The 23,992-nt window shown below is 37.8% G+C and overlaps 1 protein-coding gene across 7 annotated transcripts in view; it reads right to left on the bottom strand.

Annotated features, from left to right (window-relative positions):
* The window catches only part of LOC150038951 (estrogen-related receptor gamma), a 540,901-nt gene that overhangs the window by 11,557 nt on the left and 505,352 nt on the right, over positions 1-23,992 (bottom strand). For all 7 annotated transcript variants that reach the window (XM_090328186.1, XM_090328184.1, XM_090328185.1 and 4 more), the window contains one exon: positions 3,159-3,428. In XM_090328186.1, the coding sequence (XP_090184312.1) occupies positions 3,159-3,428 (270 nt within the window). The remainder of the gene's footprint in view (positions 1-3,158; positions 3,429-23,992) is intronic.

Raw genomic sequence — 23,992 nt, 5'->3', positions numbered from 1 at the left:
AGCTGGAAGAATTAACAAAATCAATTAAAAGAATAGACTCTAATCTATTGACATAACCTTACCAAACAACTTACAGAAGTATTTCACTATCTCCTCCAATACAGTCATAAAAAAAATCACAGAATCATAGAATGTCTTAAATGGAAAGAAATTTAGAGGTCATTTTAACTTCTTGGTGTAAGCACCAGGAACTATTACGTGAAAATTATCATATGAAAAAAATGATATCCCCTAGATGCATCAGAGATATCATAGTGACTCAGAGTTTAGTACTCAGAAATCAGAGGATACCTAGCTTTAGTAATCATGTACATTTCTTCTCTGCAAAAGTAATAGGAGCTAGTAATTGAGATTAATCAAAGATTTGAAGGTGAGAATTACCATGTTTCTTCCTGACATATGGTTCATACACAAGTGATGATAGATCTAGACTAACAATGATGTTCCCATGGTGTAAGATTTCCTGAATTTACATATGACACTGACAAAGCCACAAAAAATATGGCAGCTATTATCAGGAAGCCAATTGCCTGCTTCTCAAGCATAAGCACTACATTTATAATTATTGAGTGAGGACAGATGCTCAAATTAAGACAAACTGTAGATAAATGATATATTTGTTACTAACATGTATAGTCATATAGTAGGAGCTATCTAACAAAAATAGCACTGAAATATATTTGTTGCCCAAAATTTTATTTTTGCTTATCTGAAATACCTAAATGTAAAACTAACTAGGAATTTTCTACAGTATTTATGAAGAACATTAAGATAAAACTTACATTGGACCTGAGAAAGCCTAATTTACAATTTTATTATAACCCTCAATGGTCAAAGGGAAATTAAACTAGTCTTATGCTGATAATAGCAAAGAAAATGACTATCCAAGTATCTCACACCAAACTAAGACCATGAAATTTTGATTATATGAGTGAAAAAATTATATTTATACAACAGGGAAAAGTGACACAATTTGGAGAATAATAGTGTTCCTGGTAATTAATCACTTGTTCCTTAGATTGGAGCCTGTTACAATCAATTTTTCTTGATATTAGAAGGCTCAAAAATTGTTACATTTGCCTGTAGGAAAAACATGTCATGATACCCATCTGTATTCTAACTGGTGAAAAGGGAGAGCTTATTCAAGTATTTTGGTCATTAAACAAGAAAAATTAACGACTTTTTAAACTAAAGACTTTCTAATCACAAGTTAGTTATTGCTATAAAGTAGGTCAGTTCCCTCCCTCCAATAGCAGAATACATGATATTAGAACATTTATATACTACCAATATTAATGATTCTATTTCTGTACAATAGAACAAAATGCAGTACTAATTAAGATTTTCTAAATTACAATGCTTAGCAATAAATTGTACATCTAACACCTAAAATGATAAACTTCAGTAATTTTGGTGACCAAATTTTAGCATCACTCAGCATTCACAATTAGCTAATACTCTAGAAAGAGAAAATTTGAAATATGAAAGATATAAAATATGCTTAGACTATTAAACAAAACTGAGCCAAGTAAATGTTTTAATAACTGTTTTATGATTACCAAGTACAAATTCTTCCCCAAACCACTACTGTAGAATCATTCATCTCATTATGAGAGTTACTAAAATATGAAGTCTAAACTAATGAACAATGATCAAACCAAATCAATCCTTTCTGCCATTTGGTCTTCTAGGGATTAGATCAAGGGTTCAAGGGTTCTTCTGGTATCTAACTACAGTGCTATTTATCATAAGAAATCTTATTATTTTTAAGTTTTACAGAGGAGTGGAAGAAGGCAAGTGAATGGTGTGGAGAGGAAGTTATAGTCACCATAAAAATGGTGAGATGCTAAAATTCATTATGAGGACAAATAGGAAAGTACAACTTCATTGTTGAAAACAATTTCCCTCCTATCAGTTCGAGGATTCATGCATCAATATTGTAGATGAACTGTTAATTACAAAATCAATTAAAAATTATTTCTAAAAACAGTCACGCATCCCTGACTCTCATGGGGGCAATTTGGGCAGAAGGTCTCATCTCACTAGGACCGCGCCAAATCACAAAGTCGTCATCCACAAGTAAGCAAAAGCAATCTGGTTTTTCATTTTTCAGCGCGGCTGAGCCCAGCCTGAGATTGATCGTCACATATGGCCTCAGAAAACAAACTGTCAATACCTTGAATGCTGCAGAATTTGAACAAATAGCCATCCGCCCATTCAAGCCACTCATTGCATCCCATTTAACAGATTTTATTGACAGTTTCCTTCTTGTAATTAAAGGGAAAACTACTGGCCAGCAACCAAGATAAAGTTCAAAGATAGGGTCAAAACAAAAGCAGATGGAGGGGCACGGTGTGACTGTCAATGGTACACAGCATCAGAGCGTGTTATTGACACTCAGGTATCTAATGATCGGCACGTCATTAAGTAGAGATCTATCCTGAACTTTATGCAAATGCTCCAACAAACTTAAGACCACAATAAAGCATCAGGAGAGGCACAAAGGAAAAAAAATAAAACAACAAAGCACCAATGATTTTAACTTATCAGAGGTTGCTCTCTATTTTAGCACATTTCATCTCAAATGCAAAGAACATTTATTCCCATAATTCTTAACCCTTACTGCGTAGGTGGTACCTTTGAAAGAAAGACTCTTATCAGCAAAATTTGACTTCTAGAAAACTTCTGAGTGGAAGAGGTTCTGGTATTAATTGAAGTGAAAAGCAGCACTAAATAGATTTCTGAACTTGAAAAATTGTTTTTTTTTTGTTTTTGAGAAGAAACATAGCAACATTAACTTGGGCATTAAAAAAAAGCAAACAACAACCAAAAGAAACGGAGTTAATTTTGTCTCAAGAGTGTCTACTTAAAGATATTTCATCAAGAACTTTTTGTTTATTTACCATTATCCAGATTTATTTATACCTGAGGTAGTAAAAACATTCCAGCTTCCAATGAGCAAGTAAGCTAAACACAATTCCTTGTAAGTTATCTTTATCTTATTTTCTAATTCTCCATCTAAACACTATATATTGATTACCTTTGTGCTAATTCAGAATTTACATACTAGTTGTAGCAATCACTGAAGATAAAGGAAGGGGTAAACTAATTCCCATGTATGAAAAACATATACCAATAACCAATGACAATAAGCCAACCTGAATTAGCAAGAGCTATAGCTTTGAGAGTGACAAATTCTTCTTTCTCCAGCTTCATGCTCTTGTATTTCTTCACCAGCTGCAGGATAGCATTATTTAGGTCAAGAAGGCCTGCTAATTTGGACTGGTCCTCATCCATGATATAATCGTCTGCATAGACAAGTTCATCCTCAAATGAGAGAGATCGGTAAACCACACCGAGGATCAAAATTTCCATCCAAGCACTCTGCAGAAGGCTCATCTGGTCCGCCAAGGACAGCGTGGAGAAGCCTATATGGAAAGATGAGCAGATCGAGTTACTTGAAAGCCACAATTTCATAATGCAACATTAGCTTCATATGGTAACCAGCTTCTACATCAGAGCTCAAAATGATGCTGAGCTTTCATTGAAAGCTCTTTAAAATCTCCCTGGTTCACTCAATGAAGAGCAAAGCAAAAGTCAGAAGACATTCTAAACAGCAAAGCAAAAATCAGAGGCCAGCTTCAATGGATTGCTATTTGGATAAGTTTTATAAATGCCACTGAGAAAACTATAAAAGGGATAAACTTTTCTCTTTTTTGATTTGGAAGGAAAACACTAAGTAATCTCTACCTTTTACTTTTGGATGAAGGTTTCCAGCATTGTATCATAGAAAGTCCAATTTCCTTCTATATGATTTTTAAAAACTTACATTGATAAACAACATAAAAATAGAAGGCATGCTTCCCTCTTTCCCCTTTCAAAAAATCAAAAGGAAAATAATGTAAGCTACACAGCAAATTATAACCTGAAAAAAATTTGTCTATGGTAGTCATTAAGAATTACAAGTTGAATCCTCTTGACTGGACATCTGATCCCTTTTGCTATTTTATAGGAATTTCTTTTAAAAATAAGTGGTATAGGAGAAATCAGAACACTTAGCAGTTTTCCACACCAAACTTAAAAGCTATAGTTAATAAGCTCTATGCATTTAAGCTCTAGGCATTTAAAAAGTTAGACATTAACAAAAAAAAACCATATACACACCAGGGATTGATGGAAAGAAGATACTGAATGCATGCACTGGCTCTACATCAGAATAAGACAAGTGAATTTCACCTTAATTTTTTGAATTTTGCAAAAAAATACCATATATCTAAATACAAATCTATAACAAGCATTTGGTGTTTCTGCATTGTAACTTTTTTTTTAAATCCTAGAGATTTGGTTAACTGCCTCAATTCTTTACTGAAATGTTAGGCTTAAACCAAAAAGCATATTCAAAGTCCATTCTAGGTCATGGGATACATATAAAAAGAAAAAATTCAGTGTCCTTGATGGGGAAATAATAATGGTTAGTTTAACAATACATATATATAATGTATATACATGTACATAGATAATATTTCTATTTATATTCAGATGATCTAGATCTACACTCTAGAAAGAAGTCACAATGAAGATTCCTGATGAGGTACATGCTTTTCCCAAGAATCCTCTAAACAAAATTTCATTGAATATGATATTCCCAGAAATTCTAAATCTGATCACTCATATCTTTGCTTTCTGGAGACAGTATACCAGGATTAAAATTTCTCCCCTCTGTATTCCCACAGAGGGGGAAGTATTCTGGGTAATACCACCCAGAAAATCTATCATTTACTTCCTTTTTAGACATTGTTACCTGCTTAGGGTCATCGTTATCATTTTTATTTACAGCAAACTAATCAAGTCTTATAAAATAGTACGATAAAGGAGATTATTTCCTTCCTGACCTAAAAGTGGGAATGAGTGCATTGCCATTTGGTAGCACAAACTACAAGTACTTAATAAAATCATCAAAAGGGATTAGTGGCACTTTTTCTGAAGGGGGTTTTTATGGCAAGCTTAAAAGGCATTTCTGTCATTGTGGAGAGGCTTTCATGTTATTTTGATTATTTTGATGGAGCCTCTTTTGGTTTGGCTGAATAAATTGCTTTTCTTTTCCTTTTTTTTGTCCTTTAGGGTTTACTAAATTTAGTTAAATTAGTGTCAACTAAACAAATACTAGAGACATAACAACTGTGAATCCTTCTGTATAATGATTCACAAAAGAACAAGGATGAGATTTGTTTCTGAGTGCTTTCCATTGGAGAGCAAATCATGTCCACACACACACACACACACACACACACACACACACACACACACACGGGCACAAAATTCACATTGATCTTTTCCACTTCATATACCCCCTTGCCCAAGAAAACGGGTGTACAGCAAATCCAAATAGTTAACCCGAGAAGAGAGACAGGGGATCTCTCGTGTCAATTAAATCCAAGCAAAACAAATGAGGTGGAAAGTTCTGAGCAGAAAGGAAAAGGTCTTTTCAGTCTGCCTCGGTTTTCTTCTTCCTCTCAATACTCCCAAACAGCAGCTTCGGTATCAGCAGATGGACAGAGCAAGCTTGTGCCCGGAGCACCTGGCTGTCCAATTCTCCCTCCCACACTGCCTTTAGTAAATAGATTTACACATTCTCCAATCTCCACACATCTTTCTGCCGAATAATTAAAAGCAGGATGATTAGTTTATTGAGTGGAAGGAGGAACTTTTTTATTGAGGTCCATCCACGATTTTATCAGGGCTAGCACTTTTACGGTTGTCAGGGAGGGGGTGCAGGCATCCAATTTTTCTTATCTGCCTGATTAATACAAACGCTGTTTCAGGACGCATTAATTAACAGATACAAATCTACGTTCTCATGGAAGGATCGATACAGAGAAGAAAAGAGGCATCAATGTGAATTTAGTGCTGATGATGGAGAAGGCACACTATCGACATTTACGTGCTTGGAAACTTGAAAGTTGCACAGGGGGCCCCTTTGTCCCTGCTATTCAAAAATTAACAATTTTTCAGCCACAACAATGTTTCACACACTTCTTTGGGGTTTCATTAAGCCTAAAGCAATAAAATTTCATTTTTAAAAGAGGATCACATAATTTGTGCCTCATATGTTGACAACTCTGTGTGTGTGTGTGTGTGTGTGTGTGTGTGTGTGTATGTTCATGTGATCCCATGCACAAACCTAAATTTTACCCCATGAAGAAAAAAAAGTACAGAAGAGATTTGTTTTGTTTTGTTTTTCATGTTGTTTCATTTTTGGCTGGGACTCCTAGGAGGATATTATGGAACAAAAGATTAGACACATTTGCTTGCCTGGTATCTTGGAATTTCTTTCAGTTGGTGAAAGTATAATTTTCGCCAAGGCATAGGAGAAAAAGATGATCTATGCCTTACAAAACAGAAGTCTGGCTTTTAATCTCTTGATGGTCTACAAATAGCTGTCTCACGATTTAACCCTTCGGAGTCCTGAGGCTGGCTTCATTTTCTGTCCACTAGCCTGATGGCATGGCAGCTAGATAACCTGGTTATACTACAGAGGCCAAATGCCTATGGCAAATTTTATTTTAATTCCATAAAATTCTTTTATCTGCCCCTTTCAGGTTACTAGCTGCATTACAATTCCATAAAGACACATGGATAAAATAATATCTGTATGAATAGAGCCAAGCATACTATGAAAACCTAAATGGCCAAGAGGTAAAAATGAAGATGTATGCTTTATTAAACCAAACCTAAGGAATTTTCTAAGAACATGATTGTTCTATTGGTTTACGCATACTTAGGTCGAAATGATAATGACTTGTTTGTGCTTCTATCGGGCCTTTAATGATGTTTTATAGCTATCAGGCTACCGTGAGCAGACTTCATCTTCTATAATATTTAGCTATCTTTAGAGAGCAACCTCCTTCTGAAGTGAAATCAAATATACCACGTGGCTGTGTCATTTGAACTTCATGTTTTGTACATCCTGGGATCTTAATCTTTGGTGTGTGACAGGTTATAGTTTCAAATGTTCATCCAGATTACAGCTTTGTAAAATACTCTGATAGCATGGCACGTTTTCTTCTTCCCCAGCCATAGCCATTCCATGCCTATCACTGACAATTCTGATCTCTCTTCATCTCTGTCCTGGAGTCAGTGCCATTTAATGTATCTCAGGCGTTTTGCTTAGTAGAACTACTCTCTAGCTTGACCCGCAGTTAAATAGCATGTTTATCTGCAATCGAGTGTGCTCCAAATAAACCAGATGACAGTTAGGAATAACATCATTGGGAAAGATTGAAAAGCTTCCCAGGAGACAGGTACCCCTTAGGTAATAGGCTTGCAGAAAGCATGGTTTGTGCCAATCTTCTTGCCTACTTCAGCTGGAAACTTCCTGGGTTGACAGTGGTGCCATAGGCACTTGTCAAGCATTCTTTGTCTCCCAGCCCGGCAAACTTCTGCATTTCACAGTCAACTTACAGAAAAAGGAAAAGAAAAGGCTAAGCACAAACTATCTGATGGCTAGTCTTCAGAAATACACTTTCATTTCAGAAAGCATAAATGTTTATTTTCTGTCAGAGTGCTGACAGAAATAGGCTGCAGCCCAGGCATTTGGGTTTAACCCCTGCTAGTGTATTTTTGTCTCAGAAACACAGAACCAGCATTTACAATCTTTAGAGTATGTGTTAATATCTGTTAATCTTGGCATTGATTTTCCAGCTCATAGTTTTTAAACCATAGCTTCTCTGTTCAGGGGAAAAATAAATCATTTCAACAAATAGCATATTGTGCTTGAATCATAATTACACCCTAGTATTCAATGAGCAGCAAAGTACATTTGGTGGGGATCACAGAGTAATATAGCATAAAATTCCCTTGCTTCCATCAAATAAACCTAATGTTTTCAGGAAGTAGGGAAGCCAAGATAAATAGCATTAACATTTTGTTTTAACTGCAATAGATGCTGATATGCTTTTGTTCATTAGAGATGAACTTACTCTGTATTTCTAAGCCATCTTAAATATATGGACAGACTTTGTTCCTTGTTCTGTGATTCACAAAACACACAGTTCTAGGACTTGTTGGGTCTTAGAGATTTTAGGAATACATGCATGAATAACTGCTTATGTCTCTCACAGACTGAAATTCCACTGGAAGCCAGAGTTAAATAGCTGCGGAGCTAACTGGTCAGATGAAAGCTGAAAAACCTTTGTGATGCTATTAGGAATCATTTTGATAAAAATTCCTTTATAGGTATGATAATGACGATTTCCACATTATATTAGCATTTAAGCATTTGATAAAATACCACCAATACTATTCTTTGCACCTTTATTCATTTAGAAGACTGTGATAAAGATATTAGTTCTTTCAATTCATTTACAATTGATATGGCTGAAGTAACTATCTGGAAAATATCATTCCTTTAAATCTGGTCATTTGTTTGGATACTTGTTGATTCCATGAAAAGTATATTTCCAGAGCTTGTTTTCAGATTTTCAAGTGGGTGTTACGTGGAATTCATAGAATCATTATGTTTTAGAAAGTAATTTTATAGATGGATGCATAGTCATGAAACTAAAAAGCAAAATTTGGCTGGATTTACATATTATTCTGTGATGGAAAGGGACATGCACAAATGACCAACTTCCATCAAACAGAAAAAATGATCAGAATAATTATGTTCAACTAAAGGGGGGAAGCATCATAAAAGTAGCACCATAAAGGGCATATCTACTGGTCCAAGGCAGAATTATCACTGTATGCTGAGTTTACAGTTGTAATGAACCAATAACTACTAGTGGTAAATATGCCAACAGACAAATGAGTTAATAATCAGCTAATGAACAGTTACAGGAATTGAAAGATGTGTAAACCCCCCAAAAATGAGGGCATGCTCTCTGAAGTAAATTTTCCTCTTTACTAGTTCAGCTAAAGCATAATAGGAAATTTAAGGGAGGCATTTCACCCAGAAACACAGGAGACTCTGAACATGAGGAGCAGTGCTTTGGTTTATTTTCCCTGATAGTGGGTGACTGCTAACTGCTAATCTATCTTGGAAAAGGGCTGTGATAGGCAGGTGGCAGCTAAACACAATGGGATCTTCTTATCTGTACATTTAGCATACTGGACCTCTTTAAAGTCCTTGCTTATTCTTACTTACCATCACTTCTGAATGACTAGAGAGTAATTAGAATGAGCCCTTAGCTTTCCCCAAACCCCTTACCTAGCCTCAACTTTATCTTCTCTGCTTTTTCATCTGTGCCACAAAGAATAAAATAATATAGTAGAGGCAAATATTGTGTAAGTTATATTAAAGATGGGACATCTATTGACTGTTTTTAATAGTTGAAAATAAAATGGTTTTATCTTGAAAGCTCTCCTTTATGTGACTTAAACATATTTAGCCATCAAGGAAAAAGGAAAGCATCTCCAAAGAGCACTCTAAATAAAACCATATAAGCCTCATTAGTAGAGTCCTATTTGGGGCATCAACTAATAGATCAAAGAGAAACTAGTCTAGTCTGGACAATAGATATGCAGGCTTTCTTCTCCTCAAGAAATGCTCAGGAAGTCCCTGTCAAACTTGATTCAACATTTAATTAAGAAAAAAATAAATCAAGTTTCCTGCCAGTTGCATGCTTGTAATCCCAGCTACGCAGAAGGCTAAGGTCTGAGGAAGGTACTTCGAAACCAGCCTGGAAAAGGAAGTCCTTCAGACTCTTTTTGAGACAATCACCAAAAATGTTGAGGGGCCAGATGTTTGGCCTAAAGAGAAGGGGCTTGCCTAACATGCATGAAGACCGGGGTTCGATTCCTCAGTACCACATACATAGAAAAATGCCAGAAGTGGTGCTGTGGCTCAAGTGGTAGAGCTCTAGCCTTGAAAAAACCCAAAGACAGTTCAAGCCAAGGTCCAGAATACATTTTTTTTAATCAAGCTTCATAATAGACATAATAGACAGGTTCTATTTTCTTGTTGGCAGACGGGTGATGGGGATCAATCCCAAGGCCTTGTACATGACAAGCTCATGATCCTATATAAGAATTGTTACCAGGTAGTAACACTTTAGGGGAGAGGCTAGTATGTAGAAAGAGAGATCCTGAGATTCAGAGAACTAGCAACTACCCATGGGATTAACTTGGCATCTCTTATTACTGCAATTCTGGCCCTTCCTTCTACCAAAGAACTGTGGAAATATTCACCCCTCCTTACCAGTGTTGAGAATGTGAAATTATTTGGAAATAGGATTTTTACAGATGGTCAAATTGTGTTTGTATCTTTATTTTTTTAAAGGCAAATTAAAGGGGGCATGGTGGCTCTTGCCTATAATCCTAGCTACTCAGGAGGCTGAGATCAGAGTATCACAGTTCAAAGCCAGCCTTGGGACTAAAGAACCTAAAGGATATGAGAATCTTATCTCCAATTAATCATTAAAAAATGGGAAGTGGGGCTGTGGTTCCAGGAGTATGGCAGTAGCCTTGAGCTGAAGAGCTCAAGGACAGCGCCCAGGCCCAGAGTTCAAGTTCCATGACCCACAAAATAAATAAATAAATAAATGAAATAAAGAGGAAATTTGGTTACAAAGATGGCACAAAGACATAAAGTAGGAAGCCATCAACCAGGCAGGGGATGAGTGAAGCTTCTGGAAGCTAGAAGAAAGAACAAGGGCAGGTTGATTATCTGGGACACAGAAAGAACCAAATTTGCTGACTCTTTCTTCGTCACTTTCCTCACTCCATATCTGTGAGGTGATTCATTTCTATTGCTTAAGCTATCCAGTTAATGATGCTTTGTTTATAGCATTCCTAGAAATCTCATAGGGACTCATGTTTGCCTCTGCTTTTCTGTTAAATATGACATGTATTCTAGACAATTTTGCTAGGGAATCTTCCAGCTCTGACAGCTGAGGATTTAGAGAAGAAATTCTGAGCACAAAGCAGTCAAAGTCAGTGTGTCAGTGAGCACTGAAGGAGAAGCTCACTAGATTAGAAGTAAAAAAGAATGAAAAAAAAAAAGCCAGGCACCAGTGGCTCATGCCTATAATCCTAGTTATTCAGGAGGCTGAGATCTGAGGATCACAGTTCAAAGCCAGCTCAGGCATGAAAGTCTGTGAGACAGTTATCTTCAATTAACTACTAGAAAACTGGGATTGGCACTATGGCTCAGGAAGTAGAACAATAGCCTTGAGCTGAAGAGCTCAGGGACAGTGCCCAGACCCAGAGTTCAAGACCCATGACTGATGAAAGGAAAAAGAAGAAGGAGGAGGAGGGGGGGGAAAGGAAGAGGAAGAGGAAGAGGAAGAAGAAGAAGAAGAAGGAGGAGGAGGAGGAGGAAGAGGAGGAGGAGGAGGAGGAGAAGGAGGAGGAGGAGGAGGAGAAGGAGGAGGAGGAGGAGGAGGAGGGAGAAAGAAGAAGAAGAAGAAGAAGAAGAAGAAGAAGAAGAAGAAGAAGAAGAAGAAGAAGAAGGAGGAGGAGGAGGAGGAGGAGGAGGAGGAGGAGGAGGAGGAGGAGGAGGAGGAGGAGGAGGAGGAGGAGGAGGAGGAGGAGGAGGAGGAGGAGGAGGAGGGAGGAGGGAGGAGGAAGAGGAGGGAGGAGGAAGAGGAAGAAGAAGAAGAAGAAGAAGAAGAAGAAGGAGGAGGAGGAGGAGGAGGAGGAGGAGGAGGAGGGAGGAAGAAGAGGAAGAGGAAGAGGAAGAAGAAGAAGAAGAAGAAGAAGAAGAAGAAGAAGAAGAAGAAGAAGAAGAAGAAGAAGAGGAAGAAGAAGAAGAAGGAGGAGGAGGAGGAGGAAGAGGAGGAGGAGGAAGAGGAGAGGAAAAGGAAGAGGAAAGAAGGACGAAGAAGGAAGAAGAAGAGGTAGAGGAAGAAAAAGAAGAACAGAAGAAATTCTAGAATCACATGCCATGTCAGGAAGAAGAACAGAAGAAATCCTAGAATGGCATGCCATGTCTGCCACTAAATAGTAGGTGAGCCTCAAAGGAAGGATTCAATTCCTCTTACTCCCCTTTCTTTTATCTGTAAAAGGAGAAGGTAGAATGATGTTCCTCAAGGCTCACCCCATGACTACAGGATTCTGTGTCTAGTAGCTCTTCTGTTATGGTATTTAAACCAACTGGGCCATTTATGAGGAATAAAGCAAAATAATCTATACTATTAGAACACATCAAATGAGTAGGGTTTGATCATTGCCTTCTATGATTTATACAATTAAGTGAAAGTAAATTCCACCATAATAAAGAAAATAGGTGTTAAAAGAACTGACATATATATATATATATACACACACATATATATTGTGTATATGTATATGCTTGTACATGTCTTCCTAAATGCATCTATCACTATCCTCCCCTTCACACTTTTAGTTCAGCTCTCCATCATCTCTCTGAGGACAATTTAGTTTCCTTATCAAAACCCTTATATCTGGTGTTTGTCTCTTTCATCCTACGCATGGCTATTGAGGTGATCTCTTAAATTTGAAATCTAAGTGTGCCATCTACTGATAAAAATGCTTTCTTAACTTCTATATCCCCTAGAGGAAAAAGCTCAAAGACTCTAGCACAGAGTGGAGACACTCATCTTTTCCTGCCTTTCCTCTTGTATTTAAGAGGGAAAAAAAGAACATCCTACTGCAGTGAATATATTGTGGACAGCCAAACACCAAACATGCTGAAAACTAAGTTTGTTTTCCAAACCTTAGCATGAAATCTCACAGATCCACAACTTTCTAGCCTGATAACTAGCTCTATCCTCACCTGCTACTCCATTCTTAGGTCTTCAATTCACCAACCACCACATGTTCTTTCCTATATTTCTAAAATCATTTTCTTTTCTTTTTCTTTTCTTTTTTGTCAGTCATGCGGCTTGAACTCTGGGCCTGGGCATTGTCCCTGAGCTCTTCAGCTCAAGGCTACTGAACTACTCCTTGAGGCACAGTGCCACTTCCTAAAATCATTTTCAAATGGTTTGTATTCTTACCATAATCATTGTTAGTCTACTGTCTAGAGACAGCTGCAAGACAGAATGGTCAAGTGGAAGGGAAAGGCGTGAGCAAGCGATGGAGATCACAGTACACATGAAGGCTGCTCAGGGAATGGATGGCACAGGTACTTGATAGGCAGACCTGCAGCCTTCTTACAGTAATTTGCCCTTCACTGTGGAGAGTTTTCTGATCTGTTCCACAATGGATCTCCAGCACCTGCAACATACAACCATCCTCTTGGCATAGCAAGTGTTCAGTCAACACGTGCTGAATAAATGGATACGAGTTCAAAATACACAGAGGTTTAAGAATGAAGAGTCCATTCGGGAATCAAGCCCCAAATTCCACAGCCCCAAAGATATTTTTTCATTCATGCAGTGAGCATTTGTAAAAACACTGATTACCTGTAAAGCTCTTATAATTCACTACACAGTTTATAGGATTTTAAAAGGAGCCGCTTAAACTCTGATAAAATCCTACCTGAGATTTCTTATCCTCAGATTCTCATTAATTTGTAACTAGAGAAATCTTTTAATTCTATGGCCTAACTGCATCCCATGTATTTTTACATAACACTCACAACAAATTCTACAATAGTTTCACCATGACTTTTTGTTATTTGTACCACCTCTACATATCCTACTTGTACAAGTATTTTGGCAATGCATTAAATAAATACACATTTATATTCTGTAGCTGAAAATTTAAATGACTGAAATCCTAACCTACTTGGGTTAGACATAAAACTAAGTTTTCATTGCTTCTCTACTATTCTCTGTTCTGTTCTCATCTTTCACAATGTCTGAATGCACTGAGGTAGGAATCCACATCACTAGAGAAAGAATCCCTATGCACCTATTCCAACCAGCAAAGCAGGATCCAACTAAATCTAACAGAAACAAAATAGGACCTTGAGTAAATCAAACAGAGGGTGGAAAAGTATTGAGAATAAGTTAGGTATAGGTTTGCCTTGATTTGTTATAAACTTATAAGGCAACATAACTTATACTATTAGAACACATCAGATGAGTAGGGTGTGAACACTGCCATTTACTAGAAATACCTAATGTATTTGGGCAAATAAACTCATGTCTTTTAGGGAACATATACTTTCATTTAAAAAAGGAGATATGAGAAGATGGGTATAAGATGAATATGTGATGATAAAGTTTTCTAAATTTCAGGATCAAAAGTATGATTTGATAATCATTCAGAGTTTTCATGAATGGAACAGTTGGTTATAAATAGAATGTGCCATTTATTACCTTTCAGCAAAAGCTATATATCCTTCTAAGTGCTATAGAACTGTTGGAGAGGTGATCTGACTGTAATTTTATTTATTTATTTTTGTTGGTTGTGGGGCTTGAACTTGGGGCCTGGGTGCTGTCCCTGAACATCTTTGTGCTCAAGGCTAATGCTCTACCACTTGAGCCACAGCAGCAGTTCTGGTTTCTGAGTGGTTAATGGGAGATAAGAGTCTCATGGGAACTTTTTTTGGCCTGGCTGGCTTCGAACTGTGATCCGCAGATCTCAACCTCCAAAGAAACTAGGATTACAGGTGGGAGATACAAGAGCCCAGCTTGAACTGAAATTTTTTTAGACTTTTAGACTTTTTTTTAATACCAAGTATTGGCTGATTTTTTTAACTTTTCTTTAAATTCTATAATATTTTATTTTTTTACTACTTTGAATGCCAAATTTTTTATATATAAGAAAATAACATTTATGAGTTGTTTTTCCTACACATTAAGTTGAGCATAACATTTTTTTCTTGGGAAAAGGGAATATAATATACCCCCTCAATTTGCTTTTGTATCAAACATTGCTTAAGCAAAAAAAAAAGGGGGGGGGTGGAGGATCATCAATTTTCTTATCACTTTGCCAGCAGAGCTGCTTTAGGTTACAGCTTTCTCATGTATAAGGGCCACCCATATACACAGACTGAGGTACAAAACAGCATAGGTATGGGAGAACCTGGGTAATTTCTTATGAGTTCAACTGAAAATTCTAACATTCAATTTTAGTTCTCAGTCCCCAAAGAAAAAAAGAATCGTGAGCATTGTGCATTGGAAATGACCAAGAATCGATTTTATGTGGGATCTCTAAGAGAAAAATCACATAACTTCTAAATTAATTTTAAGTAACACTTTCAAATCTCATTTGCCCTTTGCCTTATAAATAAAAATGTTTAACATCAGCATTGATATTCATCTTTTTACTGTTAACATTGCTATCTTCTCCTTTTGAAAAAGGGTTTTTTACCTTTTTCAATGAGAAATGGAAATCCTTCCAGTGTACTTCTATGGATTTTCCTAAATTAGAAAGACATTGTAATTCAGTATCTCTAACATATGCCCTAAAAGGAGATGTAAGAGGGGGTAAAAAAAAAATCAGAGGTCTTCTGCATAAATGCCAGTTAAAAGATTTATATCCCAGGCCATTAAAAACAAAGTGTCATATGTATTCATGAAAGTAGGTAGAAGAAATATGTTATCCATGTGATGCATGGCACAGATAGGAAATATAGCATGCTGACCCTCAAACCTCATATTCAAATAATAGGAAAAATTCTTACTATCTATGCTTAAAGGCTTGGCTATAATTTGTGCTGTGGACAGCAAGGAAAAACAGCTCTTCTGAATTTCTAGCATGGAGAGTTTAGTTTCAAGTCAGGTTCCCACCCTATTTTTCTCTCTGGCTAATGAAGATCTGTTTGCGAATATTTACTTCCAAGTTTATGGCTGGTGTTTGCTGGCTCAAGCAGAGCTAAGTCATTATGGCTTGGCATAGGTTCCACTGGGAGGCTCTCTGTTATCTTCTTGCTGACAATAGAGGCAACCCCTTTGATTCCTGCTCCCCGCCCTGTCTTCTTCCTCCCTATACCGTCCCCGGTTTGCATAACTGGCTGAGTTATAATGAAACATAAACAAAACCAGAAGACAACTATGGCTCTTGGAATTCCTCCATGGCAGGAACATACAGAATCTCTTGCAGTAGTGACAGCCTGCCTTGTCTTGCTTACCAGGGATCCACGATGTACAAACCAAACCTGTACTGCTTCAAATCCCTGTCCCCCAAAGTGAAGAGGAGCAGGTAGATTCAGCTATGGCGACAAGGTCTGAATTGTTCTTATTATTCCTAAATGAGTTAAGAGCACCCACAGCCCTGGCTCATGCTGTCTCCTGTTTTGCTCTGCTAAGAGCCTGTATTTATCTTTATGCCCCCCTTTCTCTCCTTTGCAGTCTCTATCTTGTCAATTGAGATCTTACAAATACACTCAGGAAACCCTGGAAATTGGAATAAGGTAGATTTAAGAAAATAACCAAAGGGAAACACTGAGGGTGAGTTTCCACCGATGAATCTTTGGGGAAGTCTGCCTATTTCCTGAGTTAATTTCAGTAGTATCAAATACACCTCTGGAGGCTCCCTCTCAGGTCTGCAACAGTCCAAAATGAAAAGTGGAGAAAAAGGAAGGGGGAAAAAAGCTGTCTGATTCTAATACACCTAATTAGCCATCGGCAGACTCTTAATTGCATACATTAGGATGATTCCATAGTGGAGATTAATTCTAAATATACCCAAGCAGCTGGTTAAGATGCCATGGATTACAGTGTGGACTGTACTTTTCCACTTAATTAGATATCAAAATTAAGCAGCAACAAGCATTTTGACATAACGGAGATCAAGCCGCTGCTTACTTTCCCAGAGCTCCACTAAAGTGACCGCCAAACAGAGGCGCACAGATGGAGAGATATTAAATGCTGCACTGGAAAGTAATTTCAAATAATAAAATATCAATATTTACATTTTAATTACCCCTACTGAGAGCCGCTCTGTCATTTTCACTATTGCCGACGCAGCACGGGGTAGTGGAATGACATTGCGGCTCTAGCTGCAATGACTATTTTGTTTCCATTAAAGAATGACAAGTGTTTTAGAGGCAGTGACACTCGGTGTGTGAACAAGAATGACAGCAGATCAGAAAATTCCTATTAAGGGACTAAATGCCTCAACAAGAGAATTTACTCTGCCGTGGCTCGTCTTGGAAACACATAATCCTTTCCAAATATTCTGCTGGAAAGTTGATTATTGGGGAGGCCCCAGGGAAGTTTTAGTCTCCCATGAAATATTTAGCTCTGTAAAATGTTCTATGATGATTGTTAATTTTAAAACAATAGTACTCGACATACCCAACTATCTGGGAGTTTTGTAGAAAATCACTTGGTGCTTGGGGGATTTCTTTGCTTAGAAGCTCTTGTTTAAAATGCCGAGAAGGCTTAATAAGTGCCCTTATCCCATTAGAAATCTCCCCTTGAAATACATTTACTATTTATCTAGTACATGAATGAAAACTTGAGATTTGGCTGCAAATTCTCATCATAGAAATATTGAGCTCTACATATGACTTTTGAATTCATATTTTATTAACTGCAACCATGATACATGCATCATTTTGCTGGCATAGAAGATAACATTGCATCATGTGTGTGTACTAGTGCACTTCATGTGTGTATGTGGGCAGATATGTGTGTATGTATTTATATACGTACATATGTTTATGTTAGATATTTTTATTCAGCAACTGTTGTTTTCCAAATAAAGCAAAATCCTGGTGGCTCTTTGAGGCGCTCACCAGATTTAATTACTCTTTATGGAGTGTGAAGATGAGATTATGAAAAAAAAAGTGAAGGTATACATTAGATGTGACATGTTGCATTCACAGGATAATAAATGAAAACAGTAAAGCTTTCCTTTGGGGATGACTGTCAAAAGTGTGGAGATCTTGAAAGAATTTTAATGCCTTAAGATATGAGAGAGTGTATAAGAAAACCTCATTGGTCAGTATACTATAGAAGGCAGTTAACTGACCCTCTATCTCAGATCCCGCATTTATTTAATGTGTAGAGATGTGCAACCATAAATGTGATAAATGGCTACAGCAGGAGGCTGAATAGAATTTTTCTGAGAAGAGGAAAAGAAAGTTGGTCCTTACTGGCATTCCTTTCACTCATATTCTTTTTTAAAATAGATCTCCTGAAGCTGAGATTAAAAACTTGATCATTGGCCTGGCATACAAAATGTGTGTACCCTAACTGGGAGACATTGCTCTGAACCAAAAATAAAAGTGTGTTGCAAAAGTATTTCTTAAGCATCCCTAATGCTTTTAGGAGAAGACAGATTCCCATTTCTCAACTACGAGCACCTTTTAATTTCTGAAAGAGCCACAGTTGAAAATCTTAATTAATTGTTCCATACTGCTTCAGGATCATTATGCAATGTAATAAAGGCCATGTAATTATGAAATTTTACAGCCATTACCAAGGCTGATGGCTCGTATTTCATCCTCAGCTGGACCCGATGGCTTTTAGGCACTCGGCTTCCCTTTGATGAACTACAGACAGATCTATCAGGCCCAAACAATATCCAGGCAAGGCAGCTATAATAGCTACCTACAGATGAAGCCATAGATAAAGATAAACTATAAATCTACACACACAAATGCAGGCGCATCGCCTGGGGATGACAGAGGAGAGGATGAGGCACTTGGGAAAGGTACCTGCTCCCACATCATCTTCTCCTGTGTTTCTTGCTCATTCTTTCCAGCAGGGCTTGGATTTCATAAAAAGACAGCAAAGCCCACGTGAATATCTCATTTATTCTTCCTATCTCAAAATCAAATGAGAGATGGAAAGGGGTGTTGATGATCACTGTATTTAGTGCATTATTTAAAGGGGAGAAAGGACTCACATATTCTAGCATTTATGTCAGTGGTGAACAATATTTTTTACAGCTACATATATACATGGATCTGGTTTCTGTACAGAGAAATAATATAGCACTCCAAAATAAGTACTAGGCAACAAATTAGATTATAGCTCACAAGAATCTCTTTCATATACACTAAAAAATTTAAAGCACTAATTCAAAAACAACAAAAGCCATGCTCAAACACAGACAGGGCAAATAAAATCCATATATAAGTAAAATGTTTATAGCTTGCAATTATGAACTGATTTCATAATGGTAAAAGACACGGAGCCTAAAAGATGATCAAACTACATTTTGCTGAATTCATTTGCAGTGAATTCCTCTCGGCAAATGAAGCATCTCTGTAATTTCTCTTAAACTTTGAGCTAAATTTAAAAGGGCTATCTCGGAGGTCCACTTGACAACCAAAAATGCTCCACTCCAGGGAACATCTGGCTCAACTCTGCCTTTGAGATACAGGATCAACTACTCAGAGTGAATACACTGAATCTTTACGTTGATATCAGCCTCGTGCTGGCTGATTTCACGAATAAGAGGAGACAGGCAGTCGGCAACATGCCTTCAGCAGAGGATCAAGCTAATTCAGCCTGCAGGATGAAACAGTGATCATGCAGGACAGGACTGAGGAAAGGGAGGGAGGAAGGCGTGGCCTGAGGCTGGTGACCAGCCAGGGATAGGGTGAATGTATGGGCATAACCTACAAAAGAATGCAATGTTGGCTTAAGAGCTATTAAGACTCAGGAAGGCACAGTCTGAAATAGTTTACAAAAATGTAGGGATTAAGCATGAAATAAACTGACCTCAAGGACAATCATGGCTATTACATGGGGAATCTTGAGGTAGCCACTAAACACTCAATTGCTACATCAGCTAGCAAAGATGAATGGATGGATCCTTTGGTCTATGATATAGATTCCAGACTGACTTCCATCCATAGTCTTTGATGTTCTTTGATATGAGCAGGGAAAAAAAAAGGGATCAAAAAGATACTTCCTTACACAAAGGGGCAATCTTTGTGTTCCAATCTTTTTCTAGGCTAAATGTATTTAATTTCACCAACTTGATCTCACCCCCATTGATGGAAGATATCAACCATAAATGTCTTTCGTTTACATCCCTTTGTCACTGCTTCCAAGATTTACTGCCTTCTTGCTTATCTCTAAGGAATGGCAGTGCCTATCTCTCCCCAGAAGTTCTTTTCTATATTCTAAGACACATCTACTCTGGCTACCTTGTTGATTTTTCTTCATCCACTGTGTAGTCAGTCTCTCTTCCTTTGTTGCATATACTAATCTCTTTTCTCCATGGTCTATTTCTTCATCCCTACGTTATGACCGAATCTTCCCTCTGCACTGACAACTACCTGTCTCTGCTTGTCTGTCTGTCTCTTTTATTTGTTCTCTGATTCCTGTACACAAGTTTCTCCATGACATTTATGTTCTATCCACAGAAGTCTGGATCATCTGTCATTCTATTATAGTGCTATCGTCAAGACCACCTAAGTACCTCCTCCAACGGTCTGTTTACTCATGTTGTTTAATCCATTCCAGCAATTTGGCCAGTCTTGTTCCACACTTCCCTCTCCAAACACTTTCCTACTTCAACAAGGATACATCTTTCCCTTTGTTGTTCTTTCTTATTTTATGACAATAATCCCATGTGATACTTTCAACAATTCCATCCTGGCTGCTGCTGTTTCTCCTTCTCCTTCTCCTTCTTTTCCTCTTCCTCCTCCTCCTCCTCCTTCTCCTCCTCCTCCTCTTCCTCTCACTCTTTATTTCTATGAATGTAACAAAACTATATCTCTAGAGCACTCATGTTACAAGAGCTAGTCTTACAAGAGCTAGTAATTTCTATTTCTAACTTCCCATCAGCCATTCTCAATGTCCCACAGACATCTCAAATTAATAAAATGGAGGTCCTTCTCTGCCCAAATGGATTACAAACATCCTCAAATATTAATTATCATTTATTATCTTGCAAGATGGGGGCTCATGCATTGAATCATAGCTACTCTGGAGGCTGTGATCTGAGAAGTATGATTTGAAGGTGGGATGGGAAGAAAAGTTCTTGACATTCTTATCTCCAGTTAACTGCTCCTCCCCCCTCAAAGAAAAGCCAGATGTGGGGCTGTTGCTCAATTATTGAGGAAAATTCCCAGGGACAATGCCTAGGTCCTGAGTTGAAGCCCCAGGATTGACACAGACAGACAGGAATGGAGGAAGGAAGGAAGGAAGGAAGGAAGGAAGGAAGGAAGGAAGGAAGGAAGGAAGGAAGGAAGGAAGGAAGGAAGGAAGGGAAATATATAAAATTTAAAGACTGGACTTCTCTTAGTCTTTCTTAGTTCCAAGTCACACACTTAATTCAATACTTCATTATCTTCCGCTAGAAAGAAATGAATGGCCTTCTAACTCATGTCTTCTTTGATTTTTCTCTTTTCCTATGGAGCTATACTAATCAAGGATTATCTCTTCCTCTGTGGGGTTTATTTCACAGTCAAGGCACAATTTATCTTTCTCTCCTTTTCTGGTTGAACATGATAATGATGATGATGATCATCATCATAAAAATTTGTAAAATTCACCCAGGGCTCACTATTTACCAGGTACCATGCTAAGCACTTCCATTTATCAAGTGCCTATTAGGAACCAAGCACTTGAAATACAACAAATGATGGGGAGTACATACTAATAGAAAAATGAGGTGCTGGCATAATGGAGCAAAATGTTCACAAAAGTATGGGTGAGAAGGACTCCAGGGATGAAACGTGGGGAAGAGGAGCAGCTGTTGTAAGCACAGAAATCAGAATAGCCCCAAGGGTACTCCACAGCCAAATAGAGATCCACAGCTCCTGAGAGAACAAGTCTGGTGCTACAGACTGAAGGCCTGTGCCCTCCCGAAATTCCCATAATGATGTTGAGTCCCCAACACAATGGTATTAGCAGATGGCACCGCCATGACACCTGTTATAAAAGGAGGTGGAGCCTCGTGAATGACATTAGTGACTTGGAAGAAGGCACTTCCTCCAGGTGAGGATGCAATTGGAAAGGGTGACAAGGAGTGTGGTCTGTGCCAGACCCTCCCTGACTCAGTGCATTGATCTTGGCCTTCCCAGCTTCCATAGCTATGACACTGAGATGTGCACATCTGCTGTTAGAGGTCCCTCAGTCTATGGAATGTGTATTACAGAAACTTGAATGGACTAAGACCCTGGAAGAATATTTCAGGATTTCAGGCAGAGGGAGTGGCAAAGACACGCATGCTGAAGGAAAACAGCTTGTGTGCTTTAAGCAATGGTAAAGATGGTAGCGCATCTGGCAAAGAAAAGGCAGGCCTGATATTAGTGAGGTAATAGGACAGGTGTGTCACAAAGACCTTGCCACCTTTCACAGCTTTTCCTTTCAGTGAGATGGGAAGTCACTAGAGACAGAGCAAAGAGAAGTAGGATCTGACTTGCATTTTAAAAAGTGACTCAGGAAGGAGGAAGGCAGTTACAAGTATTTAATATTCACACAAAACCTTATGGTACATATTGTGTGTTCTTTCCTACTATTCACACAAGGAAAAAAAGTACAAACTCATCCAAGTTCACACAATTAAAAGGGCTATCCTTGCAATCTGCACCCATCCCATTTGAGCCCAGCCTATGGAATTTACCAAGCAGGCAGTACCCATTCTCCTGTTTCAACCATCATTTATCTCTTCCCAAACTCTCTGTGCTAGACGAGATCCCTGTGTTTTTGTCGAGATGCCTTTCCTTGGCTTCTTGAAAAAATAATACTTCTTTAACCACTCATATGTACCTGAAATATTTTTCCTATAAGCAGTTTCTTAATGAACTTAGAGTAATGCTTGCTTGTCTCCTGCTTCCCTCCCACCCTGCCCGACCTCTATGACTCTGGATCTATCTCTATTATTGTGTTAACATCATGGAAGACAAAAAGCTCATCTATTAAAATATTTATTCACCTTTGTCTCCCTAGTCCTTGACAAATAGCTGGTGTTTTCCTGGTGGATAGGTTGGTTTAGTTTTGGCTTTCTGGGGTATACAGATGCTCAAGTGATTAAAAGGTCTCAGTGACCTAGATGGTGGCAATCCATGTTTAGGGAAATTAAAAAAAAAGACAAATGACTGATAGGAAGGGAAAGTGGTCACACTGGAGCTTAGAAGCAACACAGATTGCTACTCTCCATTAGTGACTTGCTAGTTGCTCTACAAGAACTCAGAGAGAAGAGACACCCATTGCTCCTCATAGCTAGAGAAGACTCAGATGGATGAACAACTCCTCAAGAATAACAAGCCTGAAAATATCGAAGCGTTTCCGAGGGAAAAAAGCAGTAAACAGCCCCCTGCCCTTCACCATGACAAAGGCAGGCTGGACCCTCTCAGACTCTATCCTCTCCTGTGACTCTAGTAGCCTAATACCAAGTTACTGTTTCATGGTCTAACCTGAAAACACCAACAAGACAGACACTCCCTATATAGCTAGGGGAGCTCTGAAAACTAAATGCTCTAGTAGATTACCACCAGAACACATTCTGCAAAAACACAGAAAGTAAGCTTCAGGAAAAAGTGTCACGAATTCTTCATTCAAAATGATCATAGAACAGGTGACAAAGCTGATATTTCTGCTGTGAACCCTTGCCTATATTCTTTATCAACGTCAGCTTTGAAATGAGATACTTTCAAATTTTTCCTAGCTAATTTCAATTTTATGATAAAATATTTACAAGCAACTTGGTATTTATTAATAACTCATTAAAAATCATAATCGTGCTCAACAGGAATTATTCTATTAAAGACCATACTTTAATACAAAGTATAGATCTTCATGTTAATCTCTCTTTTAGTTTCTCTAGGATTGAGGTCTGGAAAGTATATGAGCAATTGAAATATGGAAGGACATAATAAAGACAAATCCTAAGCCAATTATATCTCTCATTTATTGTGCTGCTTTTACTGTATATATTCTTGAATAAAATAATTCATTTTAATATGATTATAATTTCTTTCCAGCTCAAAATTCAATAAAATTGTTTCTAAAAATTAATACAAGATTTGTAGCTTTATTGCTCTTGAAAATCAGCAGTTTCTCAAGAAGTTTCTTTTTGCCTTAGGAAGATGACGTTTACTAATGTGTTGGAGAGACAAGGATTCTCTTTTTTTCATATATTTTTTATTGTAATTAATAGAAGGGTTACGTGATACTTGCCAGATAGATGGTGCATTAATTCCCATACATTGATACCTTTTCACATG

Source organism: Megascapheus bottae, unplaced genomic scaffold (genome assembly GCF_031878675.1).
Source record: "Megascapheus bottae isolate mThoBot1 unplaced genomic scaffold, mThoBot2.hap1 H_2, whole genome shotgun sequence".
NCBI classification, from domain to species: domain Eukaryota; kingdom Metazoa; phylum Chordata; class Mammalia; order Rodentia; family Geomyidae; genus Megascapheus; species Megascapheus bottae.
The sequence above is the reverse complement of the archived record's forward strand: the minus strand, read 5'-3'. Positions and strand labels throughout refer to the sequence as shown.